At 36.3% G+C, this 22,658-nt stretch overlaps 1 protein-coding gene across 1 annotated transcript in view; it reads right to left on the bottom strand.

Annotated features, from left to right (window-relative positions):
* OVA5 (Lysyl-tRNA synthetase, class II) overlaps window positions 1-22,658 on the bottom strand; it is a 433,444-nt gene that overhangs the window by 306,802 nt on the left and 103,984 nt on the right. Inside the window, exon 5 of the mRNA XM_089458538.1 lies at window positions 11,020-11,077. Coding sequence (XP_089314664.1) covers window positions 11,020-11,077 — 58 coding nt within the window. The remainder of the gene's footprint in view (window positions 1-11,019; window positions 11,078-22,658) is intronic.

The following is a 22,658-nucleotide window of genomic DNA, read 5'->3' as shown; positions in this document are numbered from 1 at the left end:
TCTTCTGTCCTCTGCGTCAGCTTTCCCAGCAATTCCGGCTGTTCCCGGCAGTTCTAGTTGTTCTCAGCAGTTCCAGCTTCTGCCCTCTACATCAGCTTTCCCTGTTGTTCCGGCAGTTCCGGCTTCTGCCCTCTGCATCAGCTTTCCCGGTTGTTCCGGCAGTTCCCACTGTTCCCGGTTGTTCCGACTTCTGCCCTCTACGTCAGCTTTCCCAACTGTTCCGGTAGTTCCGGCTGTTCCCGGCAGTTCCGGCTTCTGCCCTCTTAACTGCTCACCAGACCACTGGTTCAATTTCTCAGCTAACCCCGCTCCAGAAATTGAACTGACTAGTCTCCCTCAATGTGTTCTCCAAGTGACCCTCAAGCCTCCTCTTATACTTTTCTCATTGACAGATCAACGGCCGAGATTAAGTCCCTAATCAACGGCTAAGATTAACTCTAGCTTGATCCATGACTTTTGGACCATTCTAACACAGTTTTATATTAATTCACATTAATATTTTATTTTCCCTAAGTTTAGACTTAGGGAAAAATATTAATTATTTTAATATCTCCCAAACTGTTTAGAATCTGCCCAAATCCTTTCTGGGTATTGGAGATCTCATGTGCCTTAGCCTGTCCACCAATTTTTGTGGCTAGAACACATCCAATGCTACCTCAAATCAACAAAGTGTGGCTTGATGGTAGAGTCTTAAGTGAGTCCTAGTGTCTAGAGTCGATGTATTTTACCATACTAGATCATCTCTAAAGTTTCGCAAAATTTGGTTGAGTCTAAATGTCAAATTTTAATTGTCAAAAATTCCCCACTCGACGGGATTTTTATATAAATTTTGATGTAAATGTAATAAGTGTTGTCTATAGCAGCTGTAGGGGGTATGTGTAATCAAAATTAGACCTATACACCTCAACTTTCTATTTAGACACACTTTGAGGGTAGAAAAATATGTATTTATCCCTCAAACCCCACTTTTTCCAATTTCTAGCAAAAACTGGCAAATAATTAGCCGGAAAAATAAAATGAGAGAAAAAGAAAAATTCTCTCCAAGTGAAAAATGATAAAAATTGAAGTGAACTTTCCCAAGAAATAAAATCAAGTCAAAAAGTGGTGGAATCTCCACAGGTCGGGCAAGAAAATCACCAAGAAAAAATTCAATGGTCTATGGAAGAAGCCAATGTCCCAGAAAGTCAAAATTTTTAGGAGATGGTCCAAAGTTGGTTAATTTGAATGAGAGTTTTTCGAGGAAAAAGGTGGAGAATAATTTTTAAGTGGTCCAAACCACTCCGGCATCAATTATTAACTCAACCCAGTCTCCATTTGGGCCTAACGTCTTCCTCTCCTCAAGGTTTGTGCAGGATCATCAAGGGTTACGATTTGTTGGAATGAGATCTAGCCATTTTCACTTGGGATCTAACCATTTCCTCAAGGGAACAAGACGTTTTCACTTGGAGAGGGATCGTCTCTCATACTTTTCTATAAATTGAGCCTTAGAGCTCCTCATTGAAACATTGTAATTTCTAAGTTGTTGGCTAGCGAAGCTCTGTTGTACTGAATATTTTTGAGTAATAAAGAAAGACTTTGGGGGCACATGCTTTGTGGTGTTATTCTTCTATTTCTATGGTAATATTTTTTTGGTTCATTTATGCTTAATGCTCTAACATGATTTGATCGTTAATTAGTTTCATACGCCTTTGGGATTAATTTATGCAATTTATCTTGGGTAATTTTTTGGATTAGAGAACCACTCCAGATCTAGAAGCGCTAGTGGGTTTTTGATTGAACCCCTAGTCTTCTTTTTCATTGTGAAATATAATCCCTTGTGGATCTAATAATATCTTTTGAAGCGTGTAGGGATCTATAATTTTTTGAATCAGATCTTGAGCATTTGGGGAAGTTTTCGATTGAACCAACCAACTCTCAAGGGAATAGAAGTGGAGGAACCCACATTGATTTCTCTCAAAGGTCTTAGCAAACGATTTAATTGAAGAGGGAGTTTCCTTGCCATAAGCTTGAGAATATCATCAATTTTAAGATCTATTTCTCTATTGATGCGCTTCTACTCAATAATCTAGCTATCTAGAGTTTATTTCTTGCTCTTCTTGTATATTTGGATCTCCTTTTCTATGCTTGCGCAGATTTGAAGGAACAGGTTTTGGCTTGGCGATCTTTCACAAATTTTTTGTAGGTGGACGCTTGAAGATCAAGGAGACAAATATTTTTTTGGAAGCCAAAGCCTACCCCAATTCGTGGATCAAACCTTCATCTCTCTCTTTCCTGCAGATCTGCTAGACCTCTCTTTCGTGCAGATCTGTTATAGGCCCCCTTTCCCCTTGGACGTGAGCATATAAGAGGATTTCTCTTCTGCTTTTGCACATATTTTTCTCCTGAAGCTTGGGCGTCTATCTCTCTGAGCAAGATCTTTTGGAGGAAAATGATTTGCTTATTGAGGGATTCCTCACTACAAATTTTGTCATAAGCATTGAAAAAAATTCTCGTTTGTAATATTGATATCTTAAGGAAGGGTATTTGCTCTTAAAGTTTTATTTTTGTAAACCCTCCTTAAAGATTTAAAAACATCACTTCTCTCTAAGAGGGTTTCACTTGTAATATTAATAAAAGAAATCTCTTTCCTCAGCGAGCTTGGGGTTTTTCCTCTTGGTATCCCACCTCCTCATTTGGAAGGAGGATCTCTTTGATGGTTGGTGACTAACTTGTTCATCTTGCATTTGTTAGATTAGTTAATTTTCTTGCTCATTGCATCATCTAATTTCTAGATCTAGTCTCTAACTTTCATTTTGCAAGTAATTTTAATCATTTCTCATTCACTTCATCTAATTTGCATTTTCATTGAAGTAGCTAGCTTCTTGATCTAACTTGCATATGCTTCATTGAGTAATTCGCATTTGCTTCATTGGTCATTAACACATTCTAAATTCACTTTGTTATTTGCTTATTTCATCATTAAAGTGAAATGGTATTTTGCTATTGACGTATCTATAATATTTCACATTTGAAACATCTTTTTTTACCTCCAACCATAAGTTTGGTTAATAGATATTTAGGACAAACTTCCTCAACTATCATTCAATTTCCTAGATTTGAGTTCGGATGAATGGTTAAAACGTATGACCTCGCAGTTCTCTTGCGTGGCTAGGTCCTGTTGTGGCCCGGTTAGTACAAGCACCGCGACAACCGCTCAGGGCGGTGGATGTCACTTTGATCCCCGCCCACTCCATTCTAGTTGTCTCCCAAAAGCAGGCTATGGGGGTGGTCCCTATGGAATGAGGTGAAGGAAAACAAGTCGAGAACCAACTTGTTTGGGAGACATGGATGAGTGGCCTAGCTACTCAATAGAATTTAGCAAGATTAATGATTAGATTAGATTTTCAGTATGAGACAAGTGCCTTATGGAGTAACAATTCTTGCTTATTATAAATTTTGACCAAGTAACCGGATGGACACCTGCTGCTTATTATGATAGACTAAACTATATAAGATGCAATTCCTGAGAACTAGGTGTGATGCAAGGGTGTTGGTTAATTTTATATTAAATGCCTAGTCTAAGTTGAACCTCTCCCTAACTATTTTGAGAAACAGTCTTCAGAGTAGGTTGTGAGATGGAAGCCAACGGGAAGCAAGAAAATGCCTGATTAACGATACCCCTCCCTGTGTTCCAACCACCCAGTGCCTCTAGCGCTACAGAGACTGTGGCTCTGACGACTACAAGATCACTATGTTAACCACTAAGAAGAGTTGAATCCCTCAAGCTAATTGAAAAAGGGTTGCCCTAGGAGTCTATCAACCAAGCTTATGCTTGGAGGTAAATTATTAATGCAAATTAAGTCCTAGGATGCTTGTGCAACGATTATGAGTGAAATTTATCTTGAGTTAGGATTTATTTATGTTATTAAAGTACTTAATGTGAATTATCTTGAAACAAGAGTACTTATCAATAATGACATAACAATCTTAAACAAGATAAGTACTTAATGATGCAAGTGCAAGATTAATCCACAAGATGCCTAGCCAATTAGATAAGAACTTCGAGCAATTTATCCACAAGATGCAACTCAAAGCTATTCAAGAATACTCTTATGCCAATATCACAATGCCAATTAGATGTTTAGATGTTCAAGTTAACTTTGTTCATCAACAAGATCAGACTTAAAAATTTTTAGTGTTTTAAAGTGCAAACTTTAATAATCCTTATGACCAAGATAAGATGAATGAATTTTAAACTTCCAACAATAATACTTCAGAAATTTCAAAACTTATTAGTGTTATGACAACAATAAGAGATTCACTTTAGATCATGAAATTTGCCAAGCATGTGAAACAGAAAATTTTCCAATGACTAGCACATGTAAATTTATGATTTTAGCCGACTTAAAAATGAAATATTCAGTGATAAATCATATCTGAAGTAACTTATTACAGCAGTAAACAAATCCACAGATCAGCAAGCTAATCATGCTACAACAAGTGCCCAATATGCCAAAAATTAGGAAAATTTCACCAAAAAAAAAAAATCAAGTTTTAGGGATTTTAGAGTTTATGATTCAGAAAATTGCAAATCTGATATGTTCAGTTATGCAGTAAATTTCAGCAAGCAAATTTCTAGATCTCAGCTGGATAACCAATGCCCAAGTGGCCAAAATTCATGAAAATTTAGATTTTGCAATTTTAACTTATTTTAACCATTTTAAATGTGATTTTATGGCCTAACTATCACTGTTATGAAACAAAATTTACAGCAATAGTAAAACAGTGAAAATATAGGGTTTAGAGGTCAAACCCTAGGCTTAAAGCCTTGAAGATGAACTTGCCAAAGTTGCCCAAAATTTTGGGATGAGATGTCACTCGAAAATCAAACTTTTGAAAGTCTGAAACCTGCAAAACCACCAAGTATTCAGTCTTAAACACTTCAGAAATGGACAAGGGCCAAACTAGGGCTAGAGAAGGCCAACACTAGGCCAAATATGGCTGGCGTTGAGGCTTGGAGGCTAAAGGAAGGCGGATCAGGGGTCAAAATGGCCAAGGAGGGAAAAACGAAGGGCAATGAGGCAAGGAAAGCCCTAAAGGGCTGGACGCTAGAGGAAAGAGGGCAAACGGCTAGGGTTAGGGGCTTAAAAGCCCACGGTAAGCCCTCTAGGGTTGTCGTCTCCCTTCCGTCTAGGAAGAAGAAGGGGTTGAGGCCTCCTAGGCCCACGACCAGCCGAAGGGCCTAAACCGCTGACGTAGAGGGATTGAGGGAGGGCCGAGGCCCTTAGAGGCTACGGCTTGCCTCCAAGAGGCCGAAAAAGATGACGCAGAGGGGAAATTAGTTGACGCAAGGGCCTTAGAGGCCGACGTTGGGCTAGAGGAGGCTGGATCCGGGCCCGAGAAGGGTTAAAACTGAAACCCTTGTCTCAGAAAATAATTTTCTTCTAGATCTGAATTTTGCTACAAATTTCTCAATGGTTGGCCCTGCAAAAAAAATCTAGAGACTAAATCTTACCCTCAAGGGCCTAGATCTAGCTCTACTTCAACCTCTTCTCTTGATTTAACCTGCAAAAATTAAAATAAAACACCCAAACCCGAAATATATACAAAATCTTAAAATCCCAAAACTCCAATTAGCAAAAATAATTTACAAATTTAATCTAGAAAATTATTCACAAATATACAAATATACAAGGGTTTTGAAAATTAAATTTAAAAAATACATATATATATATATGATTAAAAACACTTTAGAAACCTCATGCACACTATAGCCTTAGCGAATATTTAATCCACCACATAAATATTCAGGATCCAAGCAAAGTTGATCCTTGCCCACAGTTTGTGAACTTGGAGACCAAGAATTGAAGTATCTGCAAACAATATGTATTTATCTCAAGACAACCATTTATTAGCACAACATAGGAAAGCTTGTAGTCAATACATTTCACAAATCAATGAACATGGACACCTCAAGTTGCACCCCAAGGTCTTTATTATAATAGAAAAAATAGTTCCCAGCAAGACAATAGTTTACACAAATGCTTCAGCAGCAATTTCTTAGCCAGAAATCAAATGGCTAGAGACTCAAATGACGCTCTAATTTATAGATAAATCCTCCAAGTGAAAAACAACGGCTAGTTTCCTTGATACTTGTCAAAATAATCTCGGTCGTTGAAAAATACTTGATCATCTTTTAATCTTAGTCGTTGAAATTTTTTTTGAAGAATTTTCGAATTTATCATTTAATTCCATTTTAATTAGCTCAAAATTAATTATTTTGAACTAATTTCCTCAAAAATTTGACTGACTTAACCACCAAGGGTCCAATTTTTCTTGAAATATCCAATATTCCCTTAGTGGAGAACCTCCAAAAATTAATTCTTTTAAGACCCACGAATTTTTCACTTGGAAAATTTAATTTTTCTAAGACATTTTAATTTTGACTCTAATTAATTAAATTTCTGCCTTAGGATTTTAATTTAATTTTGCCAGAAAATTTAAATAATTGATATGAGGGGATTAATTATTTTTTCTACCCTCTAATATTTTAACCATGGTGTCTAAGCATGAGGGACCATGCATTAAAATATTTTTACATAAAATTTACAATTTCAACCCTCAAAGGGGGGATACCCGTTCGGCTTAGACCTTCAAATTACATACTCAATCTGTGACACAATATGATCTAGTAGACCAAGTGATTTGTAATAAAATAATTTAGCACACTAACTTAAATTATTCCCAAATCACTTTTACATAAGACTCGACTAGAACATTAGGACTCGCCTAAGACTTTGACGAAGAATTCCACCCTAGCTTTGGGATGAGGTTGGAAGGAAAAACTCTGTCAGTCATCCATGTTTAGAAACATAAATGAATCAGTGAGACGAAAAACCTCCTAGTATGAAACTCTCGCCAAAATAATACGCTTACCTAGGTTGTTACATACATTCACGGTCTTACTAACATCATTTCATTACATAACTTGCAGAATGGGTTTACAATGACATATGAACTACTGATAGATGATCCGATCTTGTTGAAAAAAAATTAGTACTTCCACTTCCTTGGAACTTTAACAGAATGTGTGCAACAGGTCCCTTTTAGGAATGACGGCATTCAGGTTGTATTGAAGTCTTAGGTGGGTATCGTTAATGAAGCCATTGCTTCCTCATCCTAGCCTCCTTGCAACTACCTACTAGTCCTTACCAAGTTGAAGGAATTGAGGGGAAGTCAAACCTTAGATTAGGCATTTAATTAAAAATTACCAAGACCACTCTTTATTTCACACACTCACATATAACCTTGTTCATCTTGCACACAATTGGTTATTGTACAATTTGGATTGTGAGCTTATCATTTACTTGCTAGCATTTCATATTCTTGTACTTGTTTACTTCATTTTCCTGTACTCACTGTTAATTGTCTTTTAAATGTTATATCATAACTAAGCATCTTTCATTTAAGTACAAGTTTTATCCTCTTGCAAGGTCTTATCACATTTTGTTGCTCATATCTCAAATTGGTAATATAATCTTTTGTGGTTTTGATTCACTAACACTTGTTTTGCAGTTTGCTATTGTTGTAACTTGAATATCATATCTCATTTGCAAGTATTTTGATCTCTTCTTGAGCATATATCTCTTGTAAACTATATTTAAAGGCATTGGTCTCTCACAATCTGTCTTGCAGGATATCTTTTAAATTTATTGAATCTATATTGTTGATGTTCATATGTTCATAAACATTTTGTACTTGCTAAACAAATCTCTAATTTCACTTCAAGTTATATTGAAAGGTGATAGCCTTGCTAACCATCTCTTAGAACCTAGATAACCGGATTCGTCCTATAGGCCCCACGAATCCCAAATCCAGCGTGTCCGACGCGATTCTGCCCTGATTCGTGTCCAAAAACCATGACACGTCGTGTCCTTTCCTGACTCGTCGAATCCGAGGTCGTGTCACAATTTTGGCAGCGTGTCCTATTTTCCAGGACTCGTTAGGTGGCAAAAGTGACCTGCACGGGTATGAAAAGGCCGCATTTGGTCATTACAGCCACGCATATTTTCATTTGGCAAGCGTTTTGGCAGCTTAATGATCAAGTCTAGGCCCTAGTATTGATATGCTATTCATGGTAATGTTAAATTCTTAAAGTAAAAGTGACATTCTCCTTAATCTTCATTTTTATCTTTTTACTTAAATTTTTAACATTACCATGAAATGACTCAGGATGTTTGAGAGTGGTTCCGGCCTCATTGGATTTCATATGGAGAAAGTAGAATTTTAGATTTCATTCAAAATCCAGCAGACTTATCAGTTTTTCAGGATTTTAGGATTGGGGGATTGCAATGTTTCCATTGAATTTTGTCATGTATTAGGGTATGGAACTCGTATTTAATCAAGAGCACCAATCCCTCTATGTACCTTGATGTTAGTGACATTGGTTGTCAAACTCCTGTATCATGACCCTCCTAAAAATGTATGCATCACTCAAACAAAATCTTGACTTGACATGTTATGCTTGTTCTATCTTATGTTAATGCTTAAAGGGTGATATTAATGACAAAGATCCCTATACAGATACAGAGGTAATAACAAAAATACCTCTGAATATTAATGCTTAGAGGGTGATATTAATGACAAAGATCCTGATTTTCCAACAAGACTAAAAAATTAGACATTTCTTGTGGTGGCAAGAGGGCCAAGCATAAGAAATAGATAATAGATTGACATGTAACTGAATTTTGTATGTACTATGCATGCTAATAGCTATAGATGAGGAAGATCTATATTTGAAATCAATAAATTTGTATCATTAATTAAAATTTGTGTAAGAAATATCTAATTTTTAATATATATATATATATAACGAATCCTACGTGTCCTGTTTTGGGGGGTCAACGTGTCCGAATCCGACACCACGAATCTCGAATCCTACGTGTCCCGAATCCCCGTGTCAGGTGACTTAGCCTAGAACTTGTTATCTCTAACAAGTTATCCTTTAGAATCTTCCTTAGGGACCAACCCCCTTGGCTTAGCTAGGAGACACTCTAACCGGAGAGAGTTGGGATCAGGAAACAGCCCCTTCTCTGAGTGTTGCCACAAAGCACACACCTTGTGGGGTTGAGGATTTTTCCCACATTCCTAGGTGTGCAATTTCGTGGACAACAAGACCCACTGCCCAGTCATCAATATTTATCGAAAAATCATTAACACTGAAAAATGTTTACAAATTGACCCCTTGGCATGAATCCCAAATTTTCTCCACGTCGCTTTCTAACATCATCATTACCACTTGGCAATCTCTGTGTGGTATCGCGTGTCACTCAAATTTGGCCCACTTAGCCACCCAAAAGGTCCAAAATCCCCCGCCATGTGCCACGCTACCAAGGCGCGACATCATCATATTGACCATGTCATCGCCACTTGTATGCCACTTCATCAACCACACCACTCTACCACATAAGCACGGAGATCAATCTGGCATCCAGGTGTTTTTCCAAGTTTTCACGTGTAAAGTTCTCTAAGGCCTAGATGCCTAGATTCAAACTTTAAGCACAGAATGCAAGAACTTGGAATAATGACCTATCATCTTCATAAACCCATCTCAATCTGGGTGTTTATAAGAAATGGCATATCTGCTCCATGCCCGGATACCCAGATACAATCTCTCGTGGCGACGTCATCAAGCCAGCTCAGCTACCAAGTCATCTGAGCCAATCAATCAATATCTTCCATATGTCACTATTTTCATGTGGATTCCACGTCATGGCTAGTCTGAGGAAATCCGATATCCGGCCATTTTTCTGTGTTTTCCTTTGTCATTTTTTCAAAAGGTATACACTTTCCTCTGCGGAACAACGCTTTACCAGAACCTTGACCCAAACAACTTCGACAAAAATTTGGATCTGGATGCTTTGATAAAATGTTGCCTTGCACAACCCTAGGATACCCAAATGTGCCCAAACATCCTGAATAAGTCCAAATGAATCTAGAATCTAGCTCTTTCTGTCATGCACTAAATTGTTTACGCCCTGCATTGCCCAGATATGTCTGGATGAATCCGGGATCCATCTCATTTCGCTACATGCCCACTAGCTTGTGCCCCAGATTGGCTGAATGCCCCTGAATTCTTGGAATCCTCCTCTTTCTACCAAACATGCCTTCACTTCAAAACCCCTTTTCTCCTCAATCCTCGAGAGTTTGGCTAAGTGTCATATACCATTGGAACAATCTCTGAGAGAGATATTCAACCAAGCACTTTGCAAGAGCATTTGAGATGCTTTCCTGCAAACAACAAGCCTTCAAAGGTAGGCTATTAGAATATACATTCAGTTACCAGAAAACAGTTACAACCTCAACAAGCCCCCCCTAAAAGCATATATTCACTCTGAGATGAATGACTACCAACTACCAACACGCTCAACACTCTCCCTGAGCTTGACATCAATGACTAACCTTTGATATCAATGACAACACTTTCAATCTGCTCAACAAAAGCTATAAAACCAAGAACCATGAAGATGAGATTAAGAAGACCAGTCATGAGTCATGTCCTTCCACCCCAGGGAACTAGGATACACTTTTATACTTCATCCCACATGACCTATAGGGCCATATCATTGCACATATTTGGGCTTACAAATGCTGTGGTCCTTTGTCAAAAATTTTGGGGTGCCCTGCTGAAAGAGGGGTAACAGGGCACAAGCTCAAAATTCAAATGGTCACATTTATGTCCTTTTGAATCTTGATGAAGAAAACTTTCTTGTAACCCTATTGTTAGGTTGTTGTAACTCTCTCTATTCCATGGTGTAAGTATTTTTTCCATGAAATAATATACATTGCATTTCTCAAAAAATATTTACCAACTTGATTTTTTATGCTTAAAATTAGAACATATAGTGTAAGCCACAGACTTAATGTGAATGTCTAAACACAATTAAGTCATTGAAAGAAACACAGAAACAGATAATAGTAACTTACATAATGCAACAGGATACAACATGCAACACCACAAAAGGGTATTAAAAAAAGCACCTTTGATCTTGAACGAAAAGTATCTGCTACTTCTGGATTTGCAATCATGTCCAAATATCTGAACCAACATTTACCAGATGCAAACTATATTCAGTCTTTTTAAGTTTATAAGTGAAACAAACAAACTATATTTGTAATACCCATTGGAAGATTGCAATAATAATATTACCACTTTTTCTTTGGGGAAAAAAATACCCATAGAAAGATTGAAGCTTCAATTGCAAAACATATTTGATGCAAATGGGCATGAATGTCATTTATAAAACAAAATAATGTATGTACTCAGTTTTTTAACCTACATAACTTTCCAAATTAGTTTCCTTTACCTAAAATTCCAAGTGTGATGCCACCTATATCTTCCCCAGGAAGCATGATGATTATCAGGCCCAAATTTTATATACTCACAATCTAAAATGGGTAGTCCCAAATATTACTTACGTACTTAGAGAAACACTACAAAGTATAAGCAACAACTTTTAATCCTAGCTTGCAATTTTTCCGACAAAAAAAATGGACTAAAACTAAATTACACAGTTACACAACTCATAAAATGGTGACCTCCACAATAAAATGGAGAGATAAAAGGAATTTTAAACACCTGTAACGATCATGAGAACCTCTCCACTAAATAATTTGACATAAAGGCATGAGTTAAGATAAATATCAGCTTCTCAGAAATGTTGATTAAAGTTATGGAAAAAAGCTGACAGGCAACAAAGGCTTCAGTACATTAAATACTATTATGTTCCAAACAGCCATCAAATTTCAATGTTATCTGAATCTCTGTAATTACAATATGAAGAAAATAAAATGTAATAACTATATGTGATACAATAGAGTGGGAAAGATAAATAAAGAAAGAATATTAATGTCTTCCACAAAAAACAAACATGGGCCAATTGGACTCTAGTCCAATCAACAATAAAAGCACTAATAAGAACCCCTAAAGCATCTCCGACATAAGAAAACAACAAAAAAGGTTTTTTCATCCTCAAAAGGTGAACCCGGTGATTGTCACATAGATGAAAATCAGTGTTTTATCACCAAAATCATGCTTTCTCACAAATTCAGCCCAAAAACTAAACATTGTTTTACAGAAATTGCAATTTGTAGCAAAAATCAGAAAATCGTGAATTTAAGTAGTTGCATCATGATCAGCAATGTCCCAGAGAAAAGCACCAAAAATACCAAAATAGGATTTGGGGGAATTATTTGTCTTTTCAGTTGCTGGGAGATTGAGAGCCAAAGTAGTTTACCATTATCATCCATTTATCATAGGCGGGGAAACAACCATTTTCACCTCCATCTAAAAAACTCTCTTAATTTTCTGAATACCAGATCTGATTTATATCCTAAGTAAATTTTTATCACCCAGAAATTTATTTAACCCAGTTAATTATTTTTGGAAATTGCTGAATAAAAATACACTGGTATTTTAACAATAAATTTGACAGCAGACACACAAGCAGAAAATATAAACGCTCCAATTTATCCTTCATTTTTATTTCTTAGAATAAATAAGGGCTCCCTTACAGGGAAAATGACCCACAGAGAAGTACAGAATTTTTACAGCAAAGAACCCTGGAAACCTAAGCTCCCTCAAAAATTTGATCTGCCTCCTTTACCAGTTCCTCCTCACTCATGTAGCCTGTTGTCACCTAAAGTGTACACTTAAGGCGCAATGCTCAGAGTAGGGGTTGTCACTTTAATCCCTACTCACTCTGTTTAGACTCTCTCCTAGCTAAGTCAAGGGGGGTAGTCCCTAAGGATGATTGATGAAGGAAAACTTGTTGAAGCAACAAGTCTAGGAGATCTAAGGGCAAGGCAATTATTATTAGTGTAACTTGATTATGATTAGAGCAAGTGTGAATATTTATGAGCAATGTGTTTTAAGATGGATTCAATTAGGATCAATGAGGCAGATACAAGATAAATATGATACACTAGTGCCTTAACAATGCTCAATGAGAATTAAGAAACTTGCAAATGGATGTCTCAAGTCACAATAATAACAATGCTGCAAGAAGATAAAAAGTTAGACAAATGAAATGCAAAAGTTAAAACTAAACTAGGTGAAGTGCAGAATCTTGGTTATTTTTAGTTATATGCCTAGTCTAGGTGAAGCCTTCTCCTCAATTGTTTTGAAGCTAGTCACAAACAAGGTTGTAGAGAGAATTGTTGGGGAAGGAGGCTAAGGCTTCATTAACGATACCTCCCCAGGAGTTCTAACCACCCAAGTGCCTCCATTCCTACAAGGGATTGTCTGCGAGAGAACTACAAGGTCACGTGTGTTAACCGTGAATGGGGGTCTAACTTCTCAAATTGAATGGTGGAGAAGGTTGTCCCCAGGAGTCCTAACCACCCCAGTGCCTTCGTTCCTACAAGGGATTGTCCACAAGAGAACTACAAGGTCACGTGTGTTAACCGTGAATGGGGGTCTAACTTCTCAAATTGAATGGTGGAGAAGGTTGTCCTATCTTTCTTTCAACCAAGCTTATGCTTGGAGGTAAGTTTTAACAAATGCAAAGCTAGACTAGAATGAGGATGCAAATGCAATTGCTTCAAGAGAGACAATGATATCAATATGCTTCAAGAAATAAACTGCCAATATGCTTTTAACCAAGACATGAATAGATACTTAAGCTTATGACAATTATTAATGAAACACTAAGAAATTCTCAATGAAACAATGACAATGTTGAAGCAAGATCTCACAATGCCAATAGTGTTTTTAAGGTATTCTTCACTTAGACAGTTGAGATAAGCAAAGATCATTTAGTGAAACAACACTTATCAGATAGCAAATGAGATTGCTAATAAGAAACAAGAAAGAGAATCACTACTTAGATCAATCAATTATATCCAAATGAAACCAGACCAAGTAGCAATGCAAGTTAGGAAATATGGTTAGGCTTCTACAATTAAATGTTTCAATATAAGCAATATTAAGTGACCTGCAACCAAAATTATGAAGTATCACTCGAAACACAAAATTACGTGGTCTTTTACAAAGATAGGTTAATGAGGCACTGACATATCATGCACCTTTAGTTATGTTACTTATTTCGAGTGTTCCTCACTTTGTAAAACAGCAAATAGGAACAAGTGAGATGTAAAGGATACAAGCACAGATAACTAAAGATAATGAGATTGCTTACAGTGATTTGTGTAAGCAGCAACTTGACAATGCAACTGAATTTCTAAACTAATGAGAGATCCGTCAAGCAATTCGATTATCAACAATTGTTCTTCAAACTATCCAATGACAAAGACTATAAGCAATGAATTACTAATATGCACCAGACCTCTGAAAACCCTTGCAGCCTAAACAAACTAGCCAATGAAGTCCACGGCCAGGTAAGGAAACAAGGCTAGGAAAAATCAAATTATCAATTGTGTGTTGTGTGTGATGAATCTAATTATTTCAAGCCTTTTTATTATTAATTTTAAGTGTTAAAACCCTTATCTATTATGTGTTTCAGATGAGAGGTTATGCATCCCTCTTGGATGCTTACAGCCAAGAGGGATAAGGCTTTAAGGCCTGCGACTTACCCTTAAATGATAATGTATACCAATGAAATGCAAAGGGTGCAAACCTTAACCAAAAGTCAGCGAGGAAAGCCTCCAAAAATGATAGGAAAACCCTTGCAACCACAATGAGGTTAGTCTTGCAACAAATCAGATTAGAAGCAGTGAACGTGTAAGGTCTCACCTTACCAACCATCAATAGCGTAGAGAAGTAAAGGTTGCGTTGAACACTAATACTCAATTTTTTTTATTTTTTTTCTTTACTTATAATATGACCAACTTGGTTATCATGAAGATCATGTTCCTTCATCTATTTCAATATAAGAATATAACATAAGAAGTGAGGGATAACTTTCCCTTAAAACCAATTCCAAAACGCATTTCTCCTCAAGTTTAAAAGAAGATAGCATGTGCTCTTTTCATACTTATACGTGAGTTCTAAGTAAGATTGAAAATAAATTCCATCATAATGCCATGTGTGAGCATTAAGCTTAATCAACCTATTTGACCCCCTAGATTATGCTAAATAGGTTCCACTTATTGACTCTTGACATCATAACCACAAAGTATCATGCTTCTATTACAAAAATCACATATAGGTGTATGAGTATTAACCTACCTATAGCAAGGTAACTGAGGGAAGAATATGTCTCTCTTCATCAGTAAATCTAATAAATATGATATGTTTATGAAATGTAATCACAAAATATATTGACCCAACAACATTTCCAAATTCATCAATTAAAAATTCTCAATCCCAGTTATTAAGGCAATGCTTCAATCATGAGAATTGTATAATGAATGTTGCAACAAGAACAACTACTATTACCAATTCAGAAGCATATTATTCTTCAAAAAGTGCCAAGTAAAACAATGGACCTGCCAAAATTGGGCAGAAATAGTTGTTTGCTACAATCACTAAAGCATAAGGCTGCACCCCTGAATACATGCAACTTTGATGAACTTATTATTCTCATTTGCACAAGTAATTAAATCCTACATAATTTGTCATTGTAAAATTGTTTCCAACAACACCCTTTTTTTATGATAGCTTTATATGATAAAAGTAACATTGTCCTGCTGATCTATTCACACTTCAGCAACTTTACTAAAATTCATTTTCACATTTATACAAAAAACTTGCAGACATAGGAAGCTACATCCATTGCATAATCTATTCATAAATTTTTAGTACATAAAAGCTATAGTCAATGAGACATTTACTCTAAGAATTTATGTGCATAAAAGCTACAGCCATTGAGGCCTTTTGACAAACAGTTTGCAAGCATACAATATACAACCATTGAGGCATTTTGTCAAACACTTGGCGACCATCATCTCTTAAGACAATTTGACAACCATTAGCAACATGAATATAAGATTTTTACTCAACCTATTTAACTCATAAAATTCATAAATTAAAACTTCAAATATTGGCATATTAAAACAGAAACTAAATCATCTTAATCCTTCACCTAAAACTCGACAACAGGCACACACAGTTGGCAACAGTAATCTTCAAAATCGCCCAGATTTACGATCTAGGTTCTAAGAAGTGTTTTTTTAATCAAATGGGGGGTTACATGGCCATATGGCACGGATACCTCCTGATATTGAGCGGAAACGCAACAGAAATTCCCAGGAATGTGATTTCTTAAAACAAACAAAAAAAATCCTACTATCTCATTTATCACTTTTATCAAACACTTAGTGTGCAAACTTCATCTACAGTTGTACATGGAGAAAGAAAACCCAAATTTATGCTAATATGGTATTTTCATCAACTCATGGCAACCTGTTATGGACAAAAATTCATTATAAAAAGAACTTAAAACTTTGGCAACACATTCTTGTTTTAATCCCCTTGCATGTACATTCTCAACTACAACTGCCATTCATTATTGGTTAGCTCAGAATTAACTCTGTAAATATCTCATAAACATTCACAAGTAGCAATTTCCAATGAATTGAAATTTCTACAACACTTTTAAACTAATAATAAACTAAAATTTCAAGAATGCTTATGAACATACCTGACAGTGTATTTATACAATTCCAAAAAGATGGGAATATGCTCTAGCTCCACTATCCTTACCAACTCATTTTGAACCATTCGGTTTTCCTCCCAACCATATCCAGGAAGGACTTCTCCCCCTAGAACCCCCAAGTTGTATAAACTCACAAGCAGTAGCAAAATACAGTAGTAGAGATATATACAAGGCAACCAAGGAAGATAAGTTTCACTTCCTCCAAATACCAATCATGGTCAGCTCCACCAGGTAGAGCTACTTAATAATTTAGTTTAGGAATTTCCAAGTCTCTCCCTCTCATAATCTCTTCTTCTTTTTTATAAATCTCTCCAACTCTTGGTATCACAATGCATCTCCTTCCCCACAAGTGATAAGACATGAGACATATATATATAGGAGCAACCAATTGTTGTCATAAAGGAAGAATAATATGCATGTCATGTATTCCATTAAGAGGAGTGTAACCCATGCCATTAAAGAGAGGTATGCATTCCTTAGTTAAGGAGAGTGTAACATATGCATTAAAGAGAGCGTAAGAGGAATCTTTTATGACATGTCTTTAATGAGTGTAAGAGGAATATGTCATTCTTTGATGAGTGCATAAAAGAGTGTAATGTATTATTAAAAGAGAGAGAGAGTTACATAGAGCCATGAGAATCATCAAGGAGAGAGGTGTGAAGTGATTGAGGAGATGAAGGTGACTTATAATTCCCTTTTAATAATAATATCATAGTCTCATAAAAGATAATAATAATATTAATAATATTGAGGATTAAGTCGAGATTGAACTATTAAGATTGATTAATGATAAGTTAAGTGATTTTCCTTCAACTATGCTTGATTACCAATTTATGCAAGGTGATTTACTATTTTTGGAAAGTCATACTTGAGATGCTAGACATGACTTTATATTTTTAGAAAGTCACTCTAGGATTGTTAGAAAAGAGGTTTTATTAAGGAAATTCATCCTTGAGCTTCCCATGAGTGGTATTTTTCTTCCGAAGAATAGGGATTTTGGATCCCTATTGCATGCATCTCCATGCCTTAGTAGATTGAGGACTCCACACCCTGATCTACTCTAAGGATCCAAGATTCCACACCTTGATCTTTTAAATATTTAGGACTCTGCATCCTAATCCTTTTATTATAGATTGAAGACTCCACGTCTTTATATTTCATGGATTTAGGACTTCGCGCCCTAATCCTTTTATTATAGATCCAAGACTCCATGTCTTTATCTTTCATGGCTTTAGGACTCTGCGCCTTAATTTCCATGGCTTCTCATCTACTCTGCTTTGAAACTCCGCACTTCACCCTACAGTACTGATTGTGAGTTTATACTCATCTGATGGTTCGTTGGTAAGATCATGTTCCAAGACCTGCATGTTGAAGAATCTAGGGCAGTTAGCATTAATAAGATTCTTCTAGACTTGATAACAATTTGTGAAGTGTTGTTACAATTTATCTTAGCTTGATCTTCTTCTTATTATTAGAGAGTGTGTTTATTTCATCAAATTGCTACCAAAAATAAAGAGACAAGAACACAAGATGTTGGCATTCTGCCAGGGCCAAAACCTCTCCCTCTTGGAGGGATAACCCGCACATGATTCTTCTTATAGAGATTCCAAATGACGAATATCAAGACCATGACCCTTGACCTACTAGGCCACTCCAAGACCAAGGCACCAATCCTCTCCTTACTGTTGAGATCATCATCAACACTACTACTTCACCATTGAGGCCATCACTTCTACACCATTTGTCGCACCATGACTATTCCTTCATTGAGATCTTCATCATGACCTTGATTCCATGCACTGAAATCTTCATTATGACATTGTCTTCATTAGGATTATGATTGAGATGATGACTATCATTATGCTGAGGTCTTGACTGCGTTTAGTATGCTGAGAGTATTACTTGTGAGACCCCAATTGTGCCGAGACAGTGAGTGTATCCTCTCCATCTGATATGTCGAGACAGTGATTAGCATTGTGGTCTTCATTATCTTATTTATACCGAAACAATGATTGTACTTTTGCACCGAGATTATCATCATAGTTAGGCTGACACTGTAATCTGCTCTTTGAATTTTTTCCATGAGACTGTCCTCCTGTAATGTGGAGTATATCCCTGTACCCATCCAAGAGAATCCGAGTTACTTATCCAAAGTGTATGTACTATGTCCTCTTGTGGTTCACTGAGATTCCTGCACCATCCAAAGTTGCAGAGGTGTCCGAATATATCTTTTTTGTGGTGACCCCGGCGGGGTATATATAGTGGTCTGTGTGTAGGTAAGCCGACTTGTATTCATGACTAAACATGTCACTTTAAGTGAGCCAACATGATTGTTCTTCAATATACACTTTGAGACCGACTTAATTGTTTTGTAGGCAGACTTCTTCGTGCTTATCTTGGAGGTTTGTGCTTGTCTTGGAGGGTTGTTCTTGACTAGTATACATTTTACATATATGCTCAAGAAGAGCTTTTTACACATGATTTTGACTCTTTGACTTTCCTAGACCTATGGAATGAGCAAGAAACTCATTCGAATAATTTACAAAATAATATTTCTTTTTCTTGACAAGTACAAAGATCAAAATTACATTTACAAATACCAAACCTAGTTACACGTTTCTTCAAAACTACACACATCACAATCTCATAGATCAAAGGAATCAAATAAATTTCATTATTTATTCACTTTTTACCAAGGATTGTGCATGACTTCTATAGTCATTTTAGTTTTGGAGAAATGACTTCCGCAGTCATTTATAATTTGAACATCATTGTTTGTAAATAACCACGTGCCCTGCCACATCTTGCTCAGTACAAGATTAAGCATATATAATCATATAAATCATGTATCATGACTTTCACAGTCATTTATAATTTGAGCATCCATGTTTACAAATAACTAAGCCCCCTGCCACACGCTGCTTAGTACAAGATTAAGCGCATATAATCATACAAATCAAGTATCATCCATAAATCGTAATTAACCATATGTTCCACATAACCATGATCATCCATGGATCTATGTGTCTCAATCTTGGATCACCATCCATGTCATACACCTATGTCTAGGATATCAAAAGAGAAAACATTGATAATATGCACTTAGCCAACATTAGTCTTATACACACAACCATAGATATTATTATAAGCACACATAAACCAGGTGACCCAAAATAGGTTTATAGCATACAAGCATATACATAAGCCTGACATGCATAATTTTATATCATTGCATCAACATGACCCTCTCCAAGTGTCATCAAACTTATCTCACCAAGAAGGGACACTACAGAATGAAACCCTTGCAGCCATGCTATATGAGGCTATACATATATATATATATATTCAAGCATGGGTTTCATGCTCAAAAGAATTTTTATTATTATTATTTATTAGATAAGTATGTTCTTCATGCTTGTGGGTTTTAACTTTTGTTCAGTCAAAGAGTCAAAGTCCTATTTGGACCTCTTGAAAGGAAAAAGGAAGAAGAATTTTTATTATGTAATTTTGGTTCATGCTGGCCACACTTTGTCAACAATTCAAGGAAGCAAAGTACAAAGATGTGAAGAGATTTATTCATATCTAAAGTCACCAACCCGCGCAATTTTATCATTGTAAACTCATTTTTTGCAAGTTATATTGTAAATAATGTCAGTATGACCGTTTAATTATGTAACAACACCTAGGTAAGCCTCTGATTTCGGCAAAGAGTTTCATCCTAGAAAAAATTTTAACCTCATCGAATTATATTTGTTTCTAAACATGGATAATCGGCAGAGTTTTTCTTCCAGCTTAAACTCCAAAGCTAAGGTGAAATTCATTGACAAGGTCTTAGGTGAGTCCTAGTGTTATATAGAGTCTTTGTAAAAGTGTATTTGGGAATAATTTTAGCACATTTGGCTAAATTATTTTATTACAAGCACACTTGGTTTCATACTAGATCATCTTGTGTCGCATAATTGGGTGAATTATTGAGGGTCTGAGTCTAAATGTGTATTTCTCCTTTCAAGGGCTAATATTGTAATAATTTGATGTAAAAATATTTTAGTGCATGGTTACTCATAGTTAGACACCGTGGTTAAAATATTTGTGGGTAGAAAAATCATTAAATCCCCTTTAGTGTGAATTAATTAATTTTTCTGACTAAATTAAATAAAAAACCTAAGCCAAAAAATTAATTATAGAGAAATTAATCTCTCCAAGTGGAAAATAATCAAAAATTCGTGGGTCAAAGAAAAGTCAATATTTGGAGGTCTTCCACCAAGGGAAAAATGGATATTTTAAGAAAAATTGAGTCCTTGGACCTTGGTGGTTAAGTCAAAGCCAATTTTTTGAGGAAATTAATCCAAAATATTAATTTTTGGATTAATTAAAAATGGATTTTAAGATAAATTCGAATTTTTCCTCAAAATTAAAAGTTCAACAAATGGAGTTTAAAAGATGATCAAATAATTTTCAATGGTCGAAATTATTTTGACAAGGATCAAGTCAACTAGTCGTTATTTTCCACTTGGAAGGGTTTCTCTATATAAAGAGGCCAATTAGCTTCTATTTGATATCTTTGGATGATGTAATTCTTAAATGTTGGTACTGAGTTGTTGCTCTGTCGGGAACAATATTTTATCATAATAGAAAGACTTTGGGGTTCAATTCATGGTGTTCTTCTTCTGTTGATCTGTGGTATGTGGTAGCTATGTGTGATCCTATATTGTGTTGAACATTTAAAAAAAAAATGTTATTTCATATGTTGGTGATAAGAACATTGTATTGGTACATGCTATCTTAGGTGATCTAATTCACCATATGAACTAGTAATTTTATTTTGAGAAAATTATAAAGATTTATAGGTACGCTAGCCCTTGGGTTCCAAGTTCAGACACTGTGGGGAAGCGCTGACTGTGTTTGGGCTCTGAGATTTCATTGTGGCAACTAATTTTGCAGGAGGGTTTTGGCCAATATCTATTTTTCAAAATTAATTCATCCAATGTTATTTATTCAAAAATATTTCTCCAAAATTATTATTTCATAAATATTGTACAATTGTAAATTATTTCCTAACCCATTTTATTTTGCAACACTTTGGGTTTTTATATTTTGGGGTTTTATATTTTTGCATATATATTTGGGGTTTGGCATTCTTTGATTCATTTTTGTAGGTGATAGCTCAAGGGTTTGAAGCAACAAATTTTTCTGGGCCATTCAACCAAGCAAGGAAGGTTGATCTAGGCCCTTGAGGGTAAGATCTAACCTCCCCAGCTTCTTCCAAACTCAACTTCGAGCCTAAGAAAGGAAGCAGTCCAGCATTTTGCAGTGATTTGCATGGGTTTGAAAAAAAATTTAGGCCCTTAGGCCTAGCATCGTCCCTCCTTTGCCTAGTCGAGAGCCCGAAAGGGCTTTTTAGGCCCTCGCCTCCCCTTTAGCCTAGCCGCAGCCCCTTCTAGGGTTCGTCGTGGCCCTTGGTGAACTTTTTCCTTAAGGTCGTAGGCCCTAGGGGCCTCTTTTCCTCCTCAATCCCCTTGCTTTCCCTAGCCGCAAGCCTTTAGAGGCCTCGGCCTACCCCTTCTCCCCTTGTCGTGGGCTTGGGGAGCCTCCCTTACCCCTCAGCCCTCCTTGAAGCCCTAACTGCAATGCTAAAAGGTTTATTCCCTTGGTCGTCAGCCCTTCTAGGGCCTCTTCTAGACCTGTGTCAGCCTGCTTAGGCTTGACGTCAGCCCCAGGGGGCTTGATCTCCCTTGTTGTGGCCTTCTAAGGCCTCTTCTCCCGTTTTTCTAGCCCTAGTTTGGGGTTTTCCTAACCCTAGCCCTCATTTAGCCTTATTCAGTTATTGATTTAAATTTTTACCTCTAACATTTGGTTTTGCAGCAATTCTAGAGCTAACTTGGTGGTTGCAAGTTCTCAAGTTCATTGGAAGTCTCTCTAGCCACCTACAAAGCCACTAGGCCTCTTGGTTTGCTCTCTAACCCTTTATTTTCATCATTGTCCTAATTTTAAGTTCTAAAGTATTTTATGACAGCATCATATTTAGGGCTTGAACACATCTAAATCAAGCCTAAGTCCGCTTAA

Source organism: Pinus tabuliformis, chromosome 7 (genome assembly GCF_031772625.1).
Source record: "Pinus tabuliformis cultivar Carrire ecotype Pingquan chromosome 7, CPIR1, whole genome shotgun sequence".
NCBI classification, from domain to species: Eukaryota; Viridiplantae; Streptophyta; class Pinopsida; order Pinales; family Pinaceae; genus Pinus; species Pinus tabuliformis.
The sequence above is the reverse complement of the archived record's forward strand: the minus strand, read 5'-3'. Positions and strand labels throughout refer to the sequence as shown.